Below are 23,199 nucleotides of genomic sequence, written 5' to 3'. Positions count from 1 at the left end.
TGCTGCCCAGAGGCCCACCTGTGGCCCAGAGGCCCATTCGCGGTTGGGCGTGGAATGCTTGCCTGTCGCCAGGGTGACAGTGCAAGCGTTCCTTCCCTCCCCCCGGCCACTCTGTGCCCGCCGCCCAGAGGCCTTTTGTGGCTGGGGTGGAACACTCACGCTGCCCGGTCTCAGCAGCCGCCTCCCGGGGACTGGGGGACTCTGGTGGGGCTGGGAGGACTGGGCACGGCCATCTTGTGACTATGGGTGCTCCCATCTTTGTGATGGAGTGACAGTTAATTTGCATATTACCCTTTTATTAGATAGGATTACATTTCTCTAGTTCTTTTCTGTTACTGCTCTTGTCTCTGAATAATGTATTTTTTTCTTTCCCAAGGCAATGTCCTTTATTTAATGTTTTCTTTGCCTTTTTGTGCCTCCCAGAACTAAATGTTTCTTTTTTTTCTTTCCTTGAAGAGGAATATTGTGAACTGATATGGACAGTGTTATTTTTCTCAAAAATTTTATATGAATATTTTGAAGCATAAAGTTGAAAGAGTAGCACAATGACCAACGGTTAAAATTTTGCCACATATTTTTATCTGTATATATTTGTATTTTTAAAAAATATTTTTAAATTGATTTCACAGAGGAAGGGGGGGTGAGAGAGAGAGAAAGAGAAACATCAGTGATCGAGTCTGCAACCCGGGCATGTGCCCTTGGCTGGAATCAAACCTGGGATCCTTCAGTCTGGAGGCCTATGCTCTATCCACTGAGCCAAACGGGCTAGGGCTATATTTTTTAAAAAACAGATTCCTTATTTCTGAATTATACTCAGCTGTAATTATGTGCTGTTAATAAACTTTTCCAACAATCTTAGCATGATATGTTGATAATTCCATCTTGTAGCACTTACTTACCTAAGGACTCAGTTGCTTTTTAATGGGCATTCTTGGCAAGTTTTTCTTTTGTTTTCTGGCCTCTTATATATCCATACTCATTCCTAAATTGAATTTAATCTTCACTTCTCCCTCCCTTTTTTAACTGTTTTACTTGACTTTGAATGGCAAATGTAGATTAGTGGTTAAAACTTAATAGAGTTAGCATAGTATCTGGTAATAGTAAACAATATTAACTGTTGGGTTTAGTATGAATTCTGTTTTCTTTTTCTCACACAGGACATCATTGAGGCAGTCTTTCTAGTGATTTTTTTCTGGGTTCATTAATTCCCCCTTCATTCTTGCTTATCATTGACTTTCTTTTCAAGCCATATTGTTTTCAAGCATTTAACCAGAATTTGACCTGGATTTGAAATGTCTCAATGAACCATTGATTTGACTTGCTAGCATACTGGGAGGAAATTATTGAAGCTATTCATTTTGGTGAGACATTTGGAAAAAATAGTAATGTTTAATAATTGTACAGTGAAGTTACCAGTTTTATGTATTTAGTAGCAGAAAAGCTTCTGTTAAATATTATCCCCATGGCATATAACTTGATAGTGTTTCTTTCCTCTCTCCTTTCTTTTCTCTTCTTTTTTCTTTTCTTTTCTTTTTTTTCTTTCTTCCTTTCTCTCTCTCTCTCTCTCTCTCTCTCTCTCTCTCTCTCTCTCTCTCTCTCTCTTTCCTCCCTTTCCTTCCCCCTTTCCTTTCTTTCCTTTCTTTTTCTTTCTTTTTCTTTCTTCCCTTTCTTCTTATTGATCTAGAAGGCCTAGCTAGAGAGGATGGGAGAATTAATTCTCAAATGCACCTTAAGAGAATCTGGAGTTTAGAGATTTTATTGTCGAGGAGGGGTAGGGAAAGGGTGTGTGCTTAGACAGGTAGGCAACAAAGCAGATCCAAGGAACAGCTTGACATTTCTAAATCCCTTTGTTCTTGGCCTCTCCCCCCCTCCCCATCTGAGTCTGGTTTTGGAGTCCTTAGTTTGTGCATATTTCCCCACCTCTTCCCTGAGGAAGGGGTTGCTCAAGCCTCAAGCAGATTTTCTTTAGTAATTTGCATATCTATAGCAGGAGATTGTCTAAAGGCCTTTGGAGAGAGCAAGCATTTCACTCTTATAATTCCCCCCTTTTCATCCTTCAGTTTTTTTTTTTTGTTTTTTTTAAAATATATTTTATTGATATTTCACAGAGAGGAAGGGAGAGGGATAGAGAGCTAGAAACATCGATGAGAGAGAAACATCGATCAGCTGCCTCCTGCACACCTCCCACTGAGGATGTGCCCGCAACCAAGGTACATGCCCCTGACCGGAATCGAACCCGGGACCCTTCAGTCCACAGGCCGACGCTCCATCCACTGAGCCAAACCGGTTTTGGCCATCCTTCAGTTTTGAGGGAAATAGGGCAACTGAGCCTAGGTTCAATTAAGAGGGAGGATTGGCTTGTAAAATGGAGTCAGATTTGTCGCACATCCTGTTGCTCTTTTTTTTTTTTTTTTTTTTAATATATTTTATTGATATTTTACAGAGAGGAAGGGAGAGGGAATAGAGAGCTAGAAACATTGATGAGAGAGAAACATCGATCAGCTGCCTCCTGCACACCTCCCACTGGGGATGTGCCCGCAACCAAGGTACATGCCCTTGACCGGAATCGAACCCGGGACCCTTCAGTCCGCAGGCCGATGCTCTATCCACTGAGCCAGACCGGTTTCGGCACATCCTGATGCTCTTAATCTGGCTCCTACAATCTCACATGTCTAGTCATGGAGTAATTTTTTTGTTGTTGTTGTTTTTGTTTGTTAGAAACATCAATGAGAGAGAAACATCGATCAGCTGGGAGTAATATTTTTTAAAGAATATATTTCTGAAAAAGTTATACTGTCCCAAAATAGGTATCTCAATACTTTGATGGGACTAAAATTCTGAGAGTATCGAAATTATTTATCTTGAGTTTTTACTATGTAGAGGAAAAGAGCTTAGGTTAGTTTTAAAAAGGGAAAACATGGGTTTTATACATTTCTTTAACTGTTTTCTCTAACAATCTATTTAATTTTTGTTTTGAATAGACAAAATATTCACATGGTTCACAAATCAAAGTAATATAAGTATACATTGTGAAGTTTTGCTCTGATTATTTAACTACCCTCTACCCACACCCCCTACAGATAACTGTGATTATTAGTTTTAGTATATCTTTCTAAAGTTTCTTTATGTAGACATAGGCAAATATTAGTATATATTCTTCCTTATTAAAAAAAAATTAGCAAATCATGTACACTACCCCACATCTTGATTTCTTTCTCCTTCAATAACAATGCCCTTGAAATCTTTCCATATCACCATGTAGAAATTCTTCACTTTTTTTGTAGTGCATAGTATTTCAATGTGTAGATTAAATCCTTTTTTGATGGATGTTTAGAATATTTCTAGTCTTTTGTTATTATATACAGTGCTGCAAATATACATAAATACACACATTCTCTCACACACATATTTATAACCTGTCCTTTTAGGTTCTCCAGCTGGGCCCGTCTAGACAAAAGATAGATTAACAAGAGAAAAAACAAGTTTATTAACACACTAGAGGCCCGGTGCATGAAATTAGTGTACGTTGGCGGGGAGGGGTTCCCCTCAGCCTGGCCTGCATCCTCTCCAATCTGGGACCCCTCGGTGGATGTCCGACTGCCCCTGTGGGATTGGGCCTAAACCGGCAGTTGGACATCCCTGTCTCAATCCGGGACCGCTGGCTCCTAACCGCTCACCTGGATGCCTGCCTGATTGCCCCTAACCGCCTCTGCCTGCAGGCCTGATCACCCCTAACTACCACGACCACCACCACTCCCCCCTGCCGGCCTGATCGCCCCTAACTGCCCCCCCTTGCCAACCTGATCGCCCCTAACTGCTCTCCCCTGCTTTCCTGATTGCCCCTAACTGCCTCTGCCTTAGCCCCCGCCACCGTGGCTTTGTCCGGAAGATGTTCGGTCTAATTAGTATATTACCCTTTTATTAGTATTGATGCTTTGCACTTAAACAGGGGAGCACTCAGTAATGAGTGATGAGGGGTGGTAGAAGGTAGGCTTATATAGCATCTTAAAAAGAGAACAATAAATGTTTAGATAAGTAACAAAATGAAAAGGACTTTGAATTTCTGGGGTGGCAAATTGTGGGAAGGTAACTAATACAGGCTAGTTAGTAAAATTTATGTAGCTTTTGCTGGTGCCATCTCTGGTGATTAACTTCTGCCCTTCCTGGTAGAGAGGGAAAGGGGGCACATTTACAAGTCTATGTTACTGCTTTTAGGCAAATACCTAAACAGAGAGCTTTTCTTGTATTTCCTTCTTCTTAATGGCCTTCAGCTGAAAATAATCCTTATGCCAAACTGTTCTTTCAGAGTGGCAGTACCATTTGCATGTCCACCAGCAATGAGAGATCTATAGCTCTATATCCTTGCTAGCATTTGGTGATGTCTGCATTTTGAATTTTGGCCATGTTAATAGGTGTATAGTGGTATCTCATTTTAATTTACAATTTCCCTAATGACTTATGTAGACCATCCTTTCATAGGCTTAACTTGCCATCTACCTCTTTTTTGGTGGGGTGTCTGGTCAGATTTTGGCCTGTTTTTTAATTGGGTTGTTCATTTTCTTGTTGAGTTTTAGAATTTTTTCATGTATTTTGGATAATAGTCCTTTATTAAATGTCTTTTGCAAAGGTTTTTCCCCAGTCTGTGCTTGTTTTCTCATTCTCTTGATAAATGTAAACTTTTATAATAAAAGGTTAAAAACCACATAGAAAAGTACATAAAAGTGTGTGGCTTGTGTTGTGGCGTGGCTCAGTGGTTGAGCATCAACCTATGAACCAGGAAGGTACGGTTGGGGCACATGCCTGGGCTGTGGGCTCAGTCCCCAGTAGAGGGCGTGCAGGAGGCAGCCGATGGATGATTCTCTCTCATCATTGACTAGAGGCCCGATGTACGAAAATTCGTGCACTTAGGGGTGGTCCCCTCAGCTGGGCTTGCGCCCCCTCGCAGTCTGGGACTCCTCAGGGGATGTCCACCTGCTGGCTTATGCCCGCTCCCCAGGGGATCAGGCCTAAGCCTCAGTCGGACATTCTTAGCACTGCCTTGGAGGCAGGAGAGGCTCCTGCCACTGCTGCTGTGCTCACAGCGCCCAACTTGTGGCTGAGCGGAGCTCCCCTTGTGGGAGCACACTGATCACCAGGGGTTAGCTCTTGTGTTGAGCGTCTGCCCCCTGGTGGTCAGTGCGCTTCATAGCGACCATTCATTCCCAGTTGTTCCACTGTTAGGGTCAATTTGCATATTACCCTTTTATCATATAGGATGTTTCTATCACTTTCCCCCTCCCTTCCTCTTGGAAATCAATAAAAATACATTTTAAAAAATGTGTGGCTTTATGAGTTCTAAGTGAACATATTATTTCCCTATTTATGTTATCAGTCTTTTCACTGCTTTTAGTTTGTTTTGCTATATAACAAATTGAATTTTCTCATATGGGTACATGGAATCTCTTCCTCTGTCCTTAACTCAGGATTTACTTTAAGTGTCTTCCAAAATTCCTCCTGGTATCTTTCAAGGCTTTAATAATTCCCATGTCCCTTTTGTGTATCTTTTAGCATTTAATCACAATCCTTTATCCTACTTGTTATTCTATATACTGTAAACTCCTTGAGAGCTAGAATTCTTGTTTTATTTGTCTTTGTGTGTCTAGAGCTTAGAGCACAAGAGGTATTATACGCTGTTACTGTTTAGTCTTAATGATTGTTTCTTTCTTTCTTGGATTTTAAGTGCCTTTGATTTTATAGCCATTGCTCTCTAATTTAGGTACTCTTTATTATTGTTTAACCAACCAATCTTACTCATTCCTCTTGTTATCCTAACATTTTCTGCTCTTCATTAGTTACCCTTGAGGATTGTTTTGGAGAAACATTGACTTATTTCTGGGACCTCTGTGAGAGAGTAGAAATCTCTTCTGTGTTTTGTTTCTTTCTTCATAATTAAAACTTACAGGAATGTTTTGATGTAAACAAATGATGCCATATTTCTAAGTCCTTTTTGGGGGGACAATATGTTATACCTTGTTTTCCTTTTTTGTAAGTTTCTGCAATATAATTTTATGAAAATACTAGTGGCCCGGTGCAAATTCATGCACATTAAAAGGGGATTAATTAGAGGAAATAATTTAATATTGCTATTTGCCCTTCCTCTATAATAGAAGTGTCAGAGATGAAAGAAAATTAGCAAAATGTATATGAAAACCTTCCTTCTGTCAGAGTCTGGGGCGCATCATGGGACCCAGAGTCAAGTCCCCGCCCACCCACATGCATCTCAAAATGGCCTGAGACCCAGACCCAGCCGCGCCCCCCCTCCCCCCCATTGGGCTAGATCCAGACCCGGCCAGTCCCACCCTTGTCAAGCCCCGCTGGGCAGGGGACATAGTCTCAGGTCCCCTGGCCCGGTGCCAAGACGGGGGGCATGGCCTGAGGTCCCCCAGCCCAGGGTGGGGGCGTGCCTTGAGGTCCCCCATCAAGCCCCACCGGCAGGGGGCGCAGTCTGAGTTTTCCTGATCCAGCACTGGGGGTGCACCTTAAGGTCCCCCGTCAAGCCCTGCTGGGTGGGGGGCATGGTCTGAGGTCCCCTGTCAAGCCCCGCTGGGTCAGGGGCACAGCCTGAAGTCCTCTGTCAAGCCCCGCTGGGTGGGGGGTATGGCCTGAGGTTTCCTGTCAAGCCCTGCTGGGTGGGGGGCATGGCCTGAGGTCCCCTGTCAAGCCCAGCCAGGCAGGGGGGCACAGTCTCAGGTCCCCCGGCCTGGTGCTGGGGTGGGGGGCGCGGCCTGAAGTCCCCTGTCAAGCCCCACCTGGTGGGGGGCACGGTCTGAGGTCCCCCAGCCTGGCGCTGGGGTGGGGGGAGCAGCCTGAGGTCCCCTAGCCCAGCACCAGGACAGGAAGTGCACCTTGAGGTTCCCCCGTCAAGCCCTGCTGGGCGGGGGGCATAGCCTCAGGTCCCCCGGCCTGGCGCCGGGCCAGGGGGCGCGGCCTGAGGTCCCCTGTCAAGCCCCATGGGGGCAGGGGAGGGTATAGCTTCAGGTCCCTGCTGATTGCTCATTAAGGCTCCTTATGGGAACTTGGCCTCAGCTGTGGGTGCAGCCATCTTTGTGATGGAGTGATGACAATTAGCATATTCCCTCTTTATTAGATAGGATGCATACAAAGAGTGAGAGATTAGTATAATGAACTTCCACGTACTTTTCCCAGCTTCTTGTTATTAACTCATATAGTACTATAAGGTAAGTACTTAAAATATTGTTAGAGTTGTACAGATTCCTAGAGGCTATTTAGGGCTAACCTCCCACCCCAAAATGCAGGATAGTAATTCAGATACAATTTTAATTTCTCTATACATAGGGATTTAAACCTCCTTGATGTGATCTGTTTCATTATTGAACAGTTGCATTTGTTTACAGAGCTAAAATATGCTTCTGAAGAAACCCTGGTTGATTCATTTTAACTACTTCAACACGAGGCTTTCAGTTTAATAAAGACAAACTTATAGCTTTCTTATTAAGCTAAAAGAATTAATTTTAAGTGGTGTCTTAAAATAATTTGTGGTGGACCCTGGCCTGTGTGTCTCAATGGATAGAGCATTGGCCTTCACATCTAAGGGTAGAGGGTTCGATTCCCAGTCAAGGGCTCGTACCTGGATTGCAGGTTCTTCCCGGGCCCTGGGGGGAAGAGGGCAACCAATCTATGTGTTTCTCTTTCTCTCTCTTCCACTCTCTAAAAATAAATGGGAAACATATCCTTGGGTGAGGATTAACAAAACAAATAAAAACTTGTGGTACTAGTAAACTGGTAAGACATTGCACATTTTAGGACTAAGGAAACAATTTCACTTTCTTGACTGATTTGTCAGTGGTTACTGATAGTCTTATGAAGAGCCAGTATTTAGAATTAATTCCTAGTTTAAAACTTGAGCACGTTTTAACCACATACGAAGTTTTTATGTTAAAATGGCAGTCGATAAACTGAAACCCATTTGTTGTGGTCACATTGTCTTTCAATTCTCTCCTTAGCCTATCCAGTAGTTGCTTCATTTATGAGCTCTCTAAAAAATTTGTTTCCTATCAGAAATTGCCAATTCAGATTATTTCATTAAATTCAGAATCACTCCATAGTAGTATCTATATGGTAATGTATGTGTCAGTTGTTTTATTATTAAAAAAAAACAGCCCAGGTTATTTAAGTGATTCCCTTTTCAGCTGGATTCTCTTATATTGGTAATGGCTTTCAATGAAGATCACTTTCTGAGAGAATCTTTATAACCCTTAACATTTCCCCCAAATGTTCAAGTCACTTAATATAGAGTTTCCCCCAAAAGTATGTACACACTTTAACAGCTGATAGCTTAATTTTGAAAATGAAATGTATTTTAATAAACACTGCCTATATAGTTATTAAAAATGTGTGTATACATTTTTTTTGCAACACCCTATATTCTGAGTCAATCATGCACTATGATATATATGTATATTCCTCAATGAAAATTTTGTATGGAACATAATTTGCTAGATTTTTCAGAATAACTGAAGTTATACTTAGTCTGTATTTCAGCATTTCCTTAGCTTTCTTATGCAAGATGAAGATTGTGTTTTATTTACATTGGTAGTTCTAAACTAGAATATAATGTTTTTCTCCTTGATTTCTGTAGAGCAGGTTGTTGCCCTGGATGCCCAAAATATTATAGCTGTTTCATGTGGAGAAGCTCATACATTAGCACTAAATGACAAGGGCCAGGTGTATGCTTGGGGTCTCGATTCTGATGGACAACTTGGCCTGCTAGGATCAGAGGAATGTATCAGAGTACCCAGGTAACAAAGGTGACCAAAAAGAGGTCTTTAATAATCTTTTATCATAAATTTATTATTAAATTATCCTGTATACTTTGGGCATGTAAAAGTTGACACATTATTTCTCCCCTTTGAATTCTGAAGTTTATTAGTTAGGTTCTTACCTTTAATTTGGGTGGAGTGCCCCCTTTTTTATATACTTTTGTTTTCCCCCTCATATCTTCACTAGCCCAGCTATTGACATAGTAAATATTGATTGGTTGCATGTTTCTCTACCTTGTTTTTTTAGTATTTATTGTTTTTATTCAGTACAGAAGTTCCACATGCAAAAAAGTTCCACATGCTTAGTGTAAAAAGAATTCAGTTACTTTCCACTTTTTTATATAGCAGTGGAACTTCTGTTCATGATTTAATTTATGTTAACCATTAAAGTCATCATAGAATTATTTAAAAATGAAAAATTAATGCTTCATCAGTGTTGTAGTCTTAAAGATTTACATAAGGCATAATCATTGTTTTAATGTTATTAAAAATTGTAAGAACATGAACATATCTAGGTAAAAATATAGAGATTTAAATAAAAACATCTAATTTATTTTAGATAAATAAATACACAAAGTCATGCTTGGTTTTAAAAATTATACAATTTTTTGCCTCCTTAAATTCTTGCTCTTCCTTCCTACTAATAGTTATAGGGACAAAAGAGAAATCTCTAGGGAACCAAGGAATTAAGCTAATTTTAGGTAGCACTTTTTAAACACACATTTAGATACTTTGTATTTAATTTAAAAATGTTTATTTTTGTTTAAGAGATATGAAGTAATACTAGGATAAGAAAATGGAGCATAGGAACTACTAATATATATCAGAACAGGAACTCTCATCATTAGAAATGAGTTTTTTATTATTGATTTTTTTTTTTTAATTAGGGAAAGGTAGCTCTTCTAATAAGCCTGTAACCTTCCCTGTGTTGTAACATGAAAAGTTTTTTTATCTTTGGTCTGACATTTTATATTTGTTGTGGTAATGGACTATCTGTTGAGACTTCGGATACATCACAATCACCTATTTTCTTTATTAAACCTGTAACTAAATTTCACAGTCCTCAACAAATTTCTTCCCCCTTGTTTCTTTTGGGATGACAATTAAATACTTGGAGTGGTGAAACAAATAAGTATTCCCATTATGGTTTTAATGTCTCTTAGTGATGGTTCTGTTGGGGGAAAAAAACTTTTTTTTTTTTAAATTAAGTCAATTAAATTCTTATAGTCATTTCAATTTTGATTTCTTTCAGAAAATGGTAATTTGCAACCAGTGGTTTTTGGCTAGGTAATACAAAGCATTCGTAAAAACATAGTGACTGCACGTTTGTCATATTCTCTTCTGCTTTTATTTTCTCCCAAAAGTAATTGTTGTAGAATGGGGTTTTTAATTTAAGATTTTAAAAGCTTTGTGGTTTTAGTATTGAAAAGGGACGTACATGTTAGATGTTCTAAGTTAATATTCTCAACCATGGTTCATAGCAGAGCTTTCTAGTTTTCCCTCATTTTTACTCCACTGGTGTCTTAATTCTCACTACTTACATTTTTGTTTCTGTTCACTTCTGGTACACGAGATTTCAATCAGTATTCTGTAGATGATTAGTAAATAGGAAAGAAAGGTAACTGTAAAGAGAGAATTTTATTGTATATCAGTTTATTTGAAGGTTGCCCAGTAATAAATTATGTATTTGTGACTTTACTATTTTATGAGCCTAGATGGGGACCTGAAAGAGATCTTAACTTGAGGCCTTTGCTTTAAAATTCTGTTTTTATATTTGTTAAACATCCTATATTAACATTAAGCTGTGTTGTCATTTTTCCTGTTCAAGCTCATACATGTGTTGTAGACTAGTCTGTCTGGTTTATTGTGACATATATGTTGTTTTTACTGATATTTTCAAGTTTTAAAGGTCAATTTAATATTTCAGTAAGAATATACTTTTATGAAAGACTGCCAGTAATTTTTTTCTTTTTAAGTTTCAGTACTATATCATTTTTTAGATGCAAGGCTTTTTCTAGATTCTTAGATATGTCAGCCAGCATTGTAAATTTCACATACATTTTGAATAAAATGTATAGAGGACAGGAGGAAACTCAAATATATACAAATAGATTTTTTAAAATTACTGTTTATCATTTTCATAAGAGTGATCAGAAATGTGAAGATTCACATTAGACTGTACTTTCTTGAGAACAAAATCCATGTTTATGCTAAAAGATGAGTATGTAAATTAACTGATACTTTAAAGTTAAAGAATGTAAAACTAATAATAAATGGAAATTTGAATTCTTACTACTTTGATAGTCTTTTTCTACTTCTAATTTTGTTATGTTTTGAAATAATCCATTCTTGAAAAAGACTGAAATTATCAGTATCGGTGGTCTCTATAGACCTGAATTTTTTGGCTAGTTATTTCTTTTTATGTAGAATATAAGTTATACTTTTATTTTTAAAAAGTTAAGCCTGATTTTACTATCTTTAGTTTAATGTAACTGGAAATACATACTTTTCCATGCAAACTTTAGAAAAATAATTGTGTTAAATTTTTAGCTTATTTTTTAAAGTTCTATTTATTGGACATATGCAATAAAAAATTATGACAGGAAGGTGTGATATGATCCTTGTGAGAACAGCTGTTTCTGGGCTATAGAAATCTAACCGCTTAGTCAAAAATCATTTTCTTAATTTCACTCAGTTTTAAATACATGTTAAAATGCTTTTAATACTAAAGTCTCGAAGACTTTATAAATTTACTTATCCTTTAACAGTGTATTCATTACATACTTTTTGTAAGGCACTGGGGTAGATGCCAGAGATTGTGTGGGTATAAGACACATAATCTGCCTTCAGAGAGCTTAATGTTTAACAGTACACTGGTAATAAATGAATAAGTATATCAGTAATTAATGGTGATCAGTGCTGTGAAGGAAAAGACACAGGGTGCTATAAGAATGTGATTTTTGAAATGTTTTATTTGGTTTGCAAATTGGACTTGATTAATTCCTGTTTTTGCATTGCCAATGTTTGATTTTGGTAATTGCAGAAAAATGGGCATTTTGCTACCTTTTAAAATGTGAGGCTACATTAGATCCTTCTAACTCGTTGGGTTCTGCTAAATTGTAGCAACATAACTTTCAGGTTTTATATTTAAGACATAAATCCACTAAATTAAAGTATTTTTAATACAATAATATGGGATTAGAGTAACTCATCTTTCTCCTGCTCAAAATTTGATTTGCTGAAGCTGCCTCCCGAAAATCATGAGTATCGACTCTCTGATCAGAACTTGCTCCGGACTTTCATTTGGCCGAATCAGGTCAGGTGGCAGTATCAGGTAAAGGGAAATAAGAAACATATTATGTTTCCTTCCAACTTTTTTTCTTGAAAACACTCATTCAGTAAAAACAATAGAATGATCAGGTAAAGGGCACTGCTTAAGAAAAACCTGGGATGTTTGATGCAGTTACTTGATTTTTGTATTGTTTGAGAAATCATATTGCAGTTAAGGAAAATTCAGAAATGGGAGAAAAAAAGAAACTATAAAAATATAAGGAAAAAAGCAGACAGCAGAAATATGACCGAACATGTCAGTGATAATAAGTGTGTATTGATTAAATTTCCCTGGTTAGGAATTAAGTTGAATGTCACTGATTTAGATGTAAAGCAAAAGGACCAAAAGGAATTGATTTCATAATTTGTGAATTGGTAGCAATTCACATAATAGGAATGTTTTTAGTTCTTAACCTGATAGAAGAGAACATATATTAAACTAGGCCAGACATCAATTTTAGACAAATTAGATCATGTACATTTGTTTTACAAATATATTACAAGTTTTATGTGTTGAGCTTTAAAAATTTTTTTAAAATTTTGATGATGAAAGAAAACTAAATTGTAAAAGCGCTCTGAGGGATATTTGAGGTATGCACATAGCTTGCTAAATGTTGTCCTTTCAAAGTATTTTCTCATCACGCTTTTAATTTTCTTTATGTCTAGATTTTGTGTACTGACTAACAAACTTTTGGTAAATAGGGCATGTATAAAATATAACATGAACTGCTAGATTGGTAGGAAACAACTTGTACATAGTAGGTGGTCAAGAAATAGCATATAGAATAGTATTCAGGATCCATTTAATAACTGGAATTAACTGATCCTGATATCTCTTCTTCTTTTCTAGAAATATTAAATGTTTATCAGATATCCAGATAGTACAAGTTGCTTGTGGTTATTATCATTCACTTGCACTTTCTAAAGGTAAGCATTGTTTTTGTTTATTTTCCTTTTTCAGTTTTATTACTTGATTACTTGGCTAGAGGCCCAGTGCACGAATTCGTGCACCAGTGGGGTCCCTTGGCCTGGCCTGCGGGATTGTGCTGAAGCCGGCTCTCTGATATCCCCCGAGGGGTCCTGGATTGCGAAAGGATGCAGGCCAGGCTGAGGGATCCCACCAGTGCACGATCGGAGCTGGGGAGGGATGCGGGAAGTTGGCCAGCTGGGGAGGGACTGCGGGAGGGCTCCAGAGCGTGTCAGGCCTGTCCTAATTGGCCAGAACCCAGCAGCAAGGTAACCTACCAGTTGGAGCATCTGCCCCCTGGTGGTCAGTGCACATCATAGGGAGTGGTTGAGCAGCCTTAGCCTATCATTAGCATATTATGCTTTGATTGGTTGAACAGACAACTAGACGACCAGACACTTAGCATATTAGGCTTTTATTATATAGGATACTTTAATTGAGCAGAAAGTCTTCCAACTTTGTTCTTTCTTAAGATTGTCCTGATTCTTGATTCTTTTTCATATACATTTTAGAATAGCTTGACAGTTTTCACAGACACACAAACTATTGGGATTTTTATTTGGATTGCATTGTCTCTATAAATCAATTTGAGAAAAGTCTTTACACAATGTCTTTTAGTCCCTGAACATGCTGTATCCCTCCATTACTTTAATCTTTTAATTTTTCTCAATAATATTTTGTTGTTTTCTATGGAGAAGACTTAGACTCCTTTTATTAGACTTTTCCATAGGTACTTGATATTTTTTTGTTGTTGTATGATGTCATTGTCAAATTATATATTGCTACTTTATAGCCATGAATAACATTTATTTTTGTTCTAATTGTTTCTTTAGTATGAAGTTATGACTTGCCCAATCTCATTTGATTTCACAGATAAACTATTTATAAATAAAAACAGAGAAGGCCAAGATTCCTATTAGCTTTGTTTGATTTCCTTATTAGTTTAATTTTTTCATATGCCAGCTAAGGATTTGTAACTTGGATTAGTTAAGAAACTGCCATATGTTCATTTTTACCATTAAAAGTAAGTTCCAGTAGCTTCTTTATTAATATTATGTTATTTTAATTTATTAAATGTCTGGTGAGGCCTACTATGAATGAAGTAAGCAGTAGGCTAGAGCTGTAGGAAAATATAGATAAGTTAACACATTGCAGACGGATCACGAGAATTCTCACTTCATATTACACAGTGTTTTACAGAGTATCATACTTTAAAAAGATATTAGCTTGTAAGAACATGTAATAAATAACTTCAAAATGCAATGGGTATTTAATTTTAAAGCGTGCCTTTAACAGTTATGTAAAATGTTTTTTGTACTCGTTTAATAGAAATTTATCTGGCCACTGGATAAAGCTAGCAATAAAACTACTGGTCCGCAATGTGTTAAGAGACTTACCTTAAGATAAATTAAGCTTTAGGGAACATACCATCTAGTGGAAGAGACAGATATACAAATAAATAGCTAGAGATTAAGGGGAAAAAAATACACACACACACACACAACACACACACACAACATGCGCATACACACACACACACTAAAGGGGTCCCTTGGCCTGGCCTGTGGGGATAGGGCCAAAACCAGCTCTCCAACATCCCCCAAGGGGTCCCGGATTGCAAGAGGGCAGTTCTCGGGTGACACACCTCAGAATCGGGCTCCCTCCTCTCTGGTTCCTGATGCATCACCTGAGAACTGCAGCTGCGAGGTCACCAGAGCTTGGCAGCTCCTGCGTTGAGCATCTGCTCCCTGGTGGTCAGTGCGCATCATAACTAGCGGTTGGAGTGTCTGCCCCCCTGGTGGTCATTACGCATCATAGCTACGAGTCGGATGGTTGAACAGTTGGACACTTAGGCTTTTATATATATATATATATATATATATATATATATATATATACTAGAGGCCCCATGCACGAAATTCGTGCACGGGGTGTGTGTGTGTCCCTCAGCCCAGCCTGCACCCTCTCCAATCTGGGACCCTGTTTAGGCCCGACCCCAGTGGGATCAGGCCTAAACAGGCAGTTGGACATCCCTCTCACAATCCAGGACTGCTGGCTCCCAACCACTCGCCTGCCTGATTGCCCCTAACCGCTTCTGCCTGCCAGCCTGATCACCCCCTAACCACTCCCCTGCCGGCCCGATTGCCCCTAACTGCCCTCCCCTGCCAGCCTGGTCTCCCCTAACTGCTCTCCCCTGCTGGCCTGGTTGCCCCCATCTACCCTCCCCTGCAGGCCTGGTAGCCCCCAACTGCCCTCCCCTGCAGGCCTGATTGCCCCCCAGCTGCCCTCCCCTGCAGGCCTGGTCCCTCCTAACTGCCCTCCCGTGGCGGCCATCTTGTGTCCACATGGGGGCAGCCATCTTTGACCACATGGGGACGGCCATCTTGTGTGTTGGAGTGATGGTCAATTTGCATATTACCTCTTTATTATATAGGATAGGTGATATTTTGGACAAGGTTAAAGTAAAATGCTAGAGGAATGAAGAAAAAGTGTAGTTAGTTCCAGTCAGTAGAATTAGTGGCAATAATGAGGGGATATGTATTTGATGCAAGTCTTGAAAGATGAGTAGAATTTATTCAGAATTGGGGAAATGGTTAGAAACAGCTAGGGGAAATGTTGAGAATTGGCTAAGGTGATAGTATTAGTAAAGGCATAGAATCAGGAAACTATTTTGCTTTTTTGAGTATTGATATGTAGTTTTATGTGAGTATTGTGAGAGCATGGGAGACATATTCATACTTAGTTGAAACTGAAGTAAAAACAAATCTGTTACAAAGGGCCTTAAATCCCAAAATAAGGAATTTAGACTTTTATAAGTAATAGGGAAGCTGGCATTCCTATATTCTTTATTGTTACTTTGCCAGCTTCTCTTTTAATATTTTGGTAGATAGATCCATGATAAATTTAAACCCATAGGTTTTACTGTTGAGGGCACTTTTCTATCTTGACTCATAGGTAGGTAATCTTTTGCCTTGTTCAGGTTTAATCTTAGTACAGTATCTTATTTATTGAGTGAATTAATATCTCTCCCTCCCTCCCCCCCCCCTCTCTCTCTCTCTCTTTCTCTCTCTCTTTGACCACTTAGTATGAACTAGACACTCTGGAGTGTGCAACATTCAGTGATAAGCAGTACACCACTAGCCCTTAAGATACAGTCACACAAATAACACTGTGATTACATACTATGAAAAAAGACTGTAAAGAAAAAACTTTAGGATATTTAGAACATGTAATAGAGGGACTGAACTTAATCTAAGAGATCAGAGAGGGCTTCTTGCTGGGGGAGAGTGGAAGTGAATTAGACAAAGATGAAGGGGAAATTTAGTCGAAAGGAACAGCAAGTGGGCGAAAAATGGGCATTTTTCAGGTGAGCAACATTATCAAATCGGCATTTTTATATTCTATGTATATGTACAAGTGCCTGCTAGTATGTGCATAAAATATTTCTGGAAGTACTTATCAGTAATTGATAAAGAGTAGCTATCTCTTGGGAGAGAAACCAGAGATCTAATTTTAGGGGAGACTTAAAGTGTGTACTATTTTGTAGTATGAATTTTTAAAAATCACTTGTTAGTGAATCAGTTATTAGTTTAATGTATTAGCTTTGTTTATTTATTTAATAAAAAAATATGTTTAAAGTTGCAAAAGGGGGTGGCAGTGTGGGGGCAAAAATGACAAGCAGACAGAACTATTACAGGAACCAGGTGAGATGGTGGGGAGTGGATCTATTTGAAATATTTTTCTTTAGAAATAAAACTGTATATAACTTGGTGATAGATAATAGATTGATACAAATCTCTGTATAAGGTAAGAGAGGAGGGGAGTATTCAGGATGACTACCTATGTTTATGATTTGTGCTGCTGAATTGGTTACAGTGTCATTTACTGAGAGAGGGAACCCTAGGAAGAGATCCAGGTATGGTAGGTAGAGTGAAGGTCATGAATTGAGTTTGGATACACTGAGCTGAAAGTGCCTTGAAATATCCAAGTATAGGTGTCAGGTAACAATTGGATACATGGGTTTATTGCTCAGAGGACAGGTCTGGTCTGATAATAAAATTTTGAATGTTACTAGCATATTATTGATAGCTGAAACCTTGAGCTTGGATGAGTGCCTCTTGGGGGAGAAATCATAGAATAAAAGTAAAACCTGAGGAATATTAAAAAGAGATGGTCCTTTCCTGAGGAGCATAAAGTTACTTGACTTACCATTCATCACTAAAGCCAGTCAACTTAAAGTGTACTAAAGATAGAATGTTCTTCTAAGTAATATTATATTTCCATATAAGAAATAAAGTTAAGAGGAATATGTATTTCTAGCTGATAAGAGGAAGAATATCTCAAAATAACTGATGATCTTCAAATGAAACTTTGTGTGTTAGAAAAATCGTTTATTTTATAATTTTTGTTTTACAGCAAGTGAAGTTTTCTCTTGGGGACAGAATAAATATGGCCAGTTGGGTTTAGGCACTGACTGTAAAAAGCAAGCTTCACCACAACTGATTAAGTCTTTGATTGGAATCCCTTTCATGCAAGTTGCAGCAGGAGGAGCCCATAGTTTTGTACTCACCCTTTCTGGAGCTATCTTTGGATGGGGACGCAACAAATTTGGTCAACTAGGTCTTAATGATGAAAATGGTAGGTTCTCATTACTGTAAATGTGCTTTTAAGAAGAGATGATCTTTTGAGATGGCTCAGTGAGTGATTCTTAGTGTCAAAGAGAAATGTACTGAAATCTTCCCTGATAGGGAGGTGGGATGAGAGGTTAATTTAAAAATTCCATTTGATAATAATTTTAAGGGATGGTGGGAGGCCAAAAAAATAACATTTTATCATAAAATAAACTGTAGGAATTATAACTGCACAAAAATTCTTTGCTGTTGGATATTCATTAAAAGATAATTGAAAAACATTACTTCAAATTGGTAACCACATTATTGGCCAACAGTGGTGAAAAGAAACAATGCAGTTATTTTGAAAAGTAACAAAGCATTAATCTTTGAAATTTTCAAGGATTTATTAAAATAATCTGGATCATTAAATTAATCTTTAGTTTGGGCTTCACTTTTAACATTGATGGTAGAGTCTTGAAAATAAACATTTGGAATTAAAAAATTATAACTACTTGAAACAATTTGGGATCTTGGAATTGATTTTTCTTAACTATATTAGGTCAAATGCCAATACTTGAAATACAGAAACTAAGTTCATAAAGTTCAACATAATTGTAATAACAAAAGTGAGTTGTTGGTCTCGTAGCAACTGGTAATGATAACCAGCTAATACTCTCAAAAATAATTAAAAATTTTTTTTTCTGCATAAGAAAAATAGGGAAGGGCATTATATCTCTTTTCTAGAAAATAGCATAAAATATAATTTTCAAAATATGATCCTATGAGTTTAATTACCATGAGGTGAATATAAAGTATGTGTATGGATTAGAAGCAAATAGCTTTTTAATTCCTTGATTGCTGATTGGCGTTTAGGCAGTTCAGCACTTAAATTACTGTTTTTAAATCCCTCCTTCATCACAGTAGAATAGAAAGGTCTGGAACCCAACTTAGTAGGCTTGTAATGCAAAATTCATTGAATCATGGTTAAAATTATTTAGTCATCACTGTCCACTGAGCTTGGGAAGCTATTGAGGAAACCCTGTAGAAGAGTTTTAATTAAATATTGTTAACATCTCTTGTTGGAATTTTCAGATAGGTATGTTCCTAATTTACTAAAGTCACTAAGAACTCAGAAAATAGTTTATATTTGTTGTGGAGAAGATCATACTGCTGCGCTAACCAAGGTATTGTACTCCTATAAAACTTATTTATTATTACTCATAGAAGTTATTTCAAAATTAGTAAATGTTTTCCTAATATGTACATTAAAATGAGTGTTATCGATATTTATCTTGGAAAAGGACCTAGATTATTATTCTCAAAAACAGTTTACCTTAATTTTCTAATTTGTTTTATGTTATGAAATGTGAATTATAATCTTCTGTTAAATGATAATATATATTATTCAGTTTCTCAGCTTTGTGTGAAATACTGCTTAAATAATATTTTGAATAAAAGAATTCCTTTTAAGTTTGTCAGGCTTGCCATGCTGTGTATCTCTATCCCACTCATGCATAGCTCTGCCTAATTTTAATTTAGCTCCCATTTGGCTTATAAATATAACAAGTAAGAAAGCAATCTCATTCACAATAGCATGAAAAAAACAATAAAATACTTAGGAACAAATTTAACCAAGGTGAAAGATTTGTACACTGAAAACTACATAAGACATCAATGAAAGAAATTGAAGAAGATACAAATAAATGGAAAGATATCCCATGTTCTTGGATTGGAAGAGGTAATAATAATATCTATACTACTCAAAGTGACCTACAGATTCAGTGTAATCCCTATCATAATTCCTGTGGCATTTTTCACAGAAACAGAACAGATAATTTAAGAATTTGTACAGAATCATTAATGACACAGAATAATCAAAATCTTGATGAAGGAAAGGCTAGAGATATCATACTTCCTAGTTTCAAATTATATAAAAGTAATTAAAACAACTGTACTGACATAAAAACAGACACATAGACCAGTCAAAAAGGATAGCCCAGCAATAAATCCATACATATATGGTCAACTAATCATTGACAAGGCACCAAGAACACACAGTGGCAAAAGATAGTCTTTAATAAATGGTGTTTGCAAAATGGTATCTACATGTAAAAGACAAAATTGGATCCCTGTCTTGGGCCACTCATAAAATTTCAAAATAGAAAGACTTAAATATGAGGCCTAAAACTGAAAACCTCTTGGAAGAAAACGTGGGGGGAAATCTCTTACACATTAGTCTTGGTAATCATTTTTTTGGATATGACACCAAAAGTGCAGGCATTAAATATAAAAACAAATGGGACTATATCAACCAAAAAAAACACTTCACTGCAAAGGAAACAGTCAACAAAATGAAAAGGCAACTTATGAAATGGGAGAAAATATTTGTAAATCTTATCTGATAAGGGTTAATATTAAATATATTAGTATATAAGGAACACATAAAACTCAATAGCTTAAAATAATCTAATTTAAAAATGGAGAAGGACCTGAATAGACATTTTCCCAAGGAAGAACACAAATGGCCAATATAGGTATAGGCAAAGGTGCTCAATGTTAACATCATAGTCATCAGGGAAATGCAAATTAAAATCACAATGAGCTGTATCACCTCACATTTTTTAGGATGGCTATTATCAAAAATCCCCACAAAGGACAAGGATTGGGGAGGTTGTGGAGAAAGGAGAACCCTTGTACATTGTTGGTTGGAAGGTGAATTGCATAGCCATTATGGAAAACAGTATGGAGGTTCCTCAAAAAATTACAAATAGAACTATATGAGCAAGCAATTCCACTTCTGGAATTATATCTGAAGGCAATGAAAACAGGATCTCAAAGAGATAACTGCACTCCCATGTTCATTACATCAATGTATTTATAAGTGGAATCTTTAAATAATTTAAATTAAGAGAAACAGTAGAATGGTGTTTGCCAGGAGATTGGGGGAAATGGGGAGATGTTGAACAAAGAATACAAACTTTCAGTTACAAGATGATAAGTTCTGAGGATCCAGTGTACAACATGGTGACTCTAGTTAATAATACTATGCTGTATAATTAAAATTTGCTAAGAGTAGATCTGAAGCATTCACACACACAGAAGTATGTGAGGTGATGGATTTGTTAGTTATCTTGGTTACAGTAGTCATTTCACAATGTTTATAGATGTCAAACCCCATTGTATATGTCATCATTTTTTGGAAATTAAGTCATATCTGAATAAAACTGGAAAAATATCAGTTACAAAAATCATAAACAAAAATTAACACTTTCTATCCAGAAAAGTAAATTAATATTAACTTTATCTACACTAATAAAAGAGTAAGATGCAAATTGACCGTACCTTCATGACACCCACCAGCCAATCAGCAGTGAGTATGTAAATTAACCCAACAAATATGGTGGGTTAGTTTGCATATGCAGGCACTGAGTGGCCGGGGGTGGGGCAGGACACAGGTGTTCTGCACCGCTCCAGCCACTCCGGGCCTTGGGAGCATGGAAAGGCGGCTGCAGCCGGAGCGAAGGCAGTGCCGACAGCCAGGGGAAGGAAGGTCCATTATTGTACGACTCTTAGTACATTGGGCCTCTAGTGTGATAATACTGTAATATATATTTTTACCTGTTAGAGGTTTAAATAAACATTTATAGGTGAAATGTTTGATGACCATACTTTGCTTTAAATATATTTTTATTGAAGAAAGAGAGGGAGAGAACCATCAATAATGACAGAGAATCATTTATTAGCTAATTTCTGCACACCCCACACTGGGATTGAGCCCGCAGCCTGGGCATGTGCCCTGATCAGGAATCGAACCATGACCTCCTGATTTGTAGGCTGATGCTGAACCACTGGGCCACACTGGTTGGGCCCATAATTTGCTTTATTTTATTTTATTCTTAATCCTTACCTGAGGATCTATTTTTCATTTTTCCATTGATTTTCAGAGAGAGAGGGAAAGAGAGAAACATCGATGTGAGAGAAACACATCGATTGGTTGCCTCCTGCACAAGCCCAGGCCGGGGAGGAACCTGCAACCAAGGTACGCGCCCTTGACTGGAATTGAACCCAGGACCCTTTGGTCCACAGGCCGGCACTCTATCCACTGAGCCAAACTGGCTAGGGCCCATAATTCGCTTTAAAGCACTCTACAAAAGGACTGTGGAATGGGCATCCGAGAAAAAGAAATACTAGTATCTAACTTTTGCCAGTTGTTGAAACTGAGTGATGGTTATATATTGTTTCATGTTTATTTTTGTCTTTAATTTTGTGTATTTGTTTGAGATTTTTCCATGACAAAAAGTTATTAAAAGAAAAATCAGTTTTCTTATGTAATAACATGTATAAATACTTAGATTGTTATTATTTATTTACTTATTTTTATCCTCACCTGAGGACATTTTTTCCATTGATTTTTCAGACAGAGTAGGAGAGAGGAAGGAGGGGGGAGAGAGAGAGAAACATCCACAGGCAAGAGACATGGCATTTGGTTGCCTCCATACATTTGGGGCTGGGGATTAAACCCGAAACTGCAAGGTACATGTCCTTGACCAGGAATAGAACCGTCGACCCTTCAGTCTGTGAGCCATGCTCTAACCACTGAGCAACCGGTCAGGCAATACTTAGGTTATTAAATGTTAAAAAAGGGTAAATTGTATATATAGCTACAATATGAAGAAAAACATTTGAAAAATACTAATTTTGCTTGTTTGTTAAGCTGCCATCACAGATCACTTCATGTATGTAACCTCTAATCCAGCTATAAATTTTATAATAAATTTTTTCTAATTTAATTTTATTTTTTTCACTATTTATCCCCCCTATACCCTCTTACACCTCCACCCACCCCTCTTTAATAAGATTTTTAAGGACCATTTATATTGTGTGCTAAAAATAGCAATTTTTGTGCACTCTGGTTATATATACTTTGTGTTAAAAGTATAACTTGTTTGAAAACAGGATGATACCATTTTAATGGTTTTTTGAAATTTTATAGGTGTGTACTTGGAATGCAGCAAGAATATAATGACAGTGAAAGGCATTGCAAAAGTAGTTATTAGTATCTCTTCAGTGATGATTTCAACTAATTATAATAGCAAGAACATAATTAAATACTTTAAAAATACGTGAAAATATTTAGTCATGAACCTGGAACTCTCTTCGTTTTAAGACATTTTACCTTAATAAGTCTCAGGTATCATCTGTTAAATTGTGAAGATAATAAAAGTAAAAATTAACTCCATAGTTAAGATTAGTTTATTTTCCTGAAGATGATTTACTTTTATCAGGCCTTCTAATGATAAAGGGTTTTGTCTTTTTTTTAGGAAGGTGGAGTGTTTACTTTCGGAGCTGGAGGGTATGGTCAGTTGGGTCATAATTCTACTAGTCATGAAATCAACCCAAGGAAAGTTTTTGAACTTATGGGAAGCATTGTCACTCAGATTGCTTGTGGAAGGTAAGCTATTATATAAGA

At 37.4% G+C, this 23,199-nt stretch overlaps 1 protein-coding gene across 7 annotated transcripts in view; it reads left to right on the top strand.

The window, feature by feature from the left end:
• Positions 1-23,199, top strand: part of HERC4 (HECT and RLD domain containing E3 ubiquitin protein ligase 4) — a 105,370-nt gene that overhangs the window by 23,759 nt on the left and 58,412 nt on the right. For all 7 annotated transcript variants that reach the window (XM_080642487.1, XM_080642484.1, XM_080642486.1 and 4 more), the window contains 5 exons: positions 8,639-8,798; positions 13,000-13,076; positions 17,533-17,754; positions 18,822-18,913; positions 23,051-23,181. In XM_080642487.1, coding sequence (XP_080498613.1) covers positions 8,639-8,798; positions 13,000-13,076; positions 17,533-17,754; positions 18,822-18,913; positions 23,051-23,181 — 682 coding nt within the window. The remainder of the gene's footprint in view (positions 1-8,638; positions 8,799-12,999; positions 13,077-17,532; positions 17,755-18,821; positions 18,914-23,050; positions 23,182-23,199) is intronic.

The sequence above is a fragment of the Plecotus auritus genome, assembly GCF_963455305.1.
Source record: "Plecotus auritus genome assembly, chromosome: 9".
Taxonomy (NCBI): Eukaryota; Metazoa; Chordata; class Mammalia; order Chiroptera; family Vespertilionidae; genus Plecotus; species Plecotus auritus.
The sequence above is the reverse complement of the archived record's forward strand: the minus strand, read 5'-3'. Positions and strand labels throughout refer to the sequence as shown.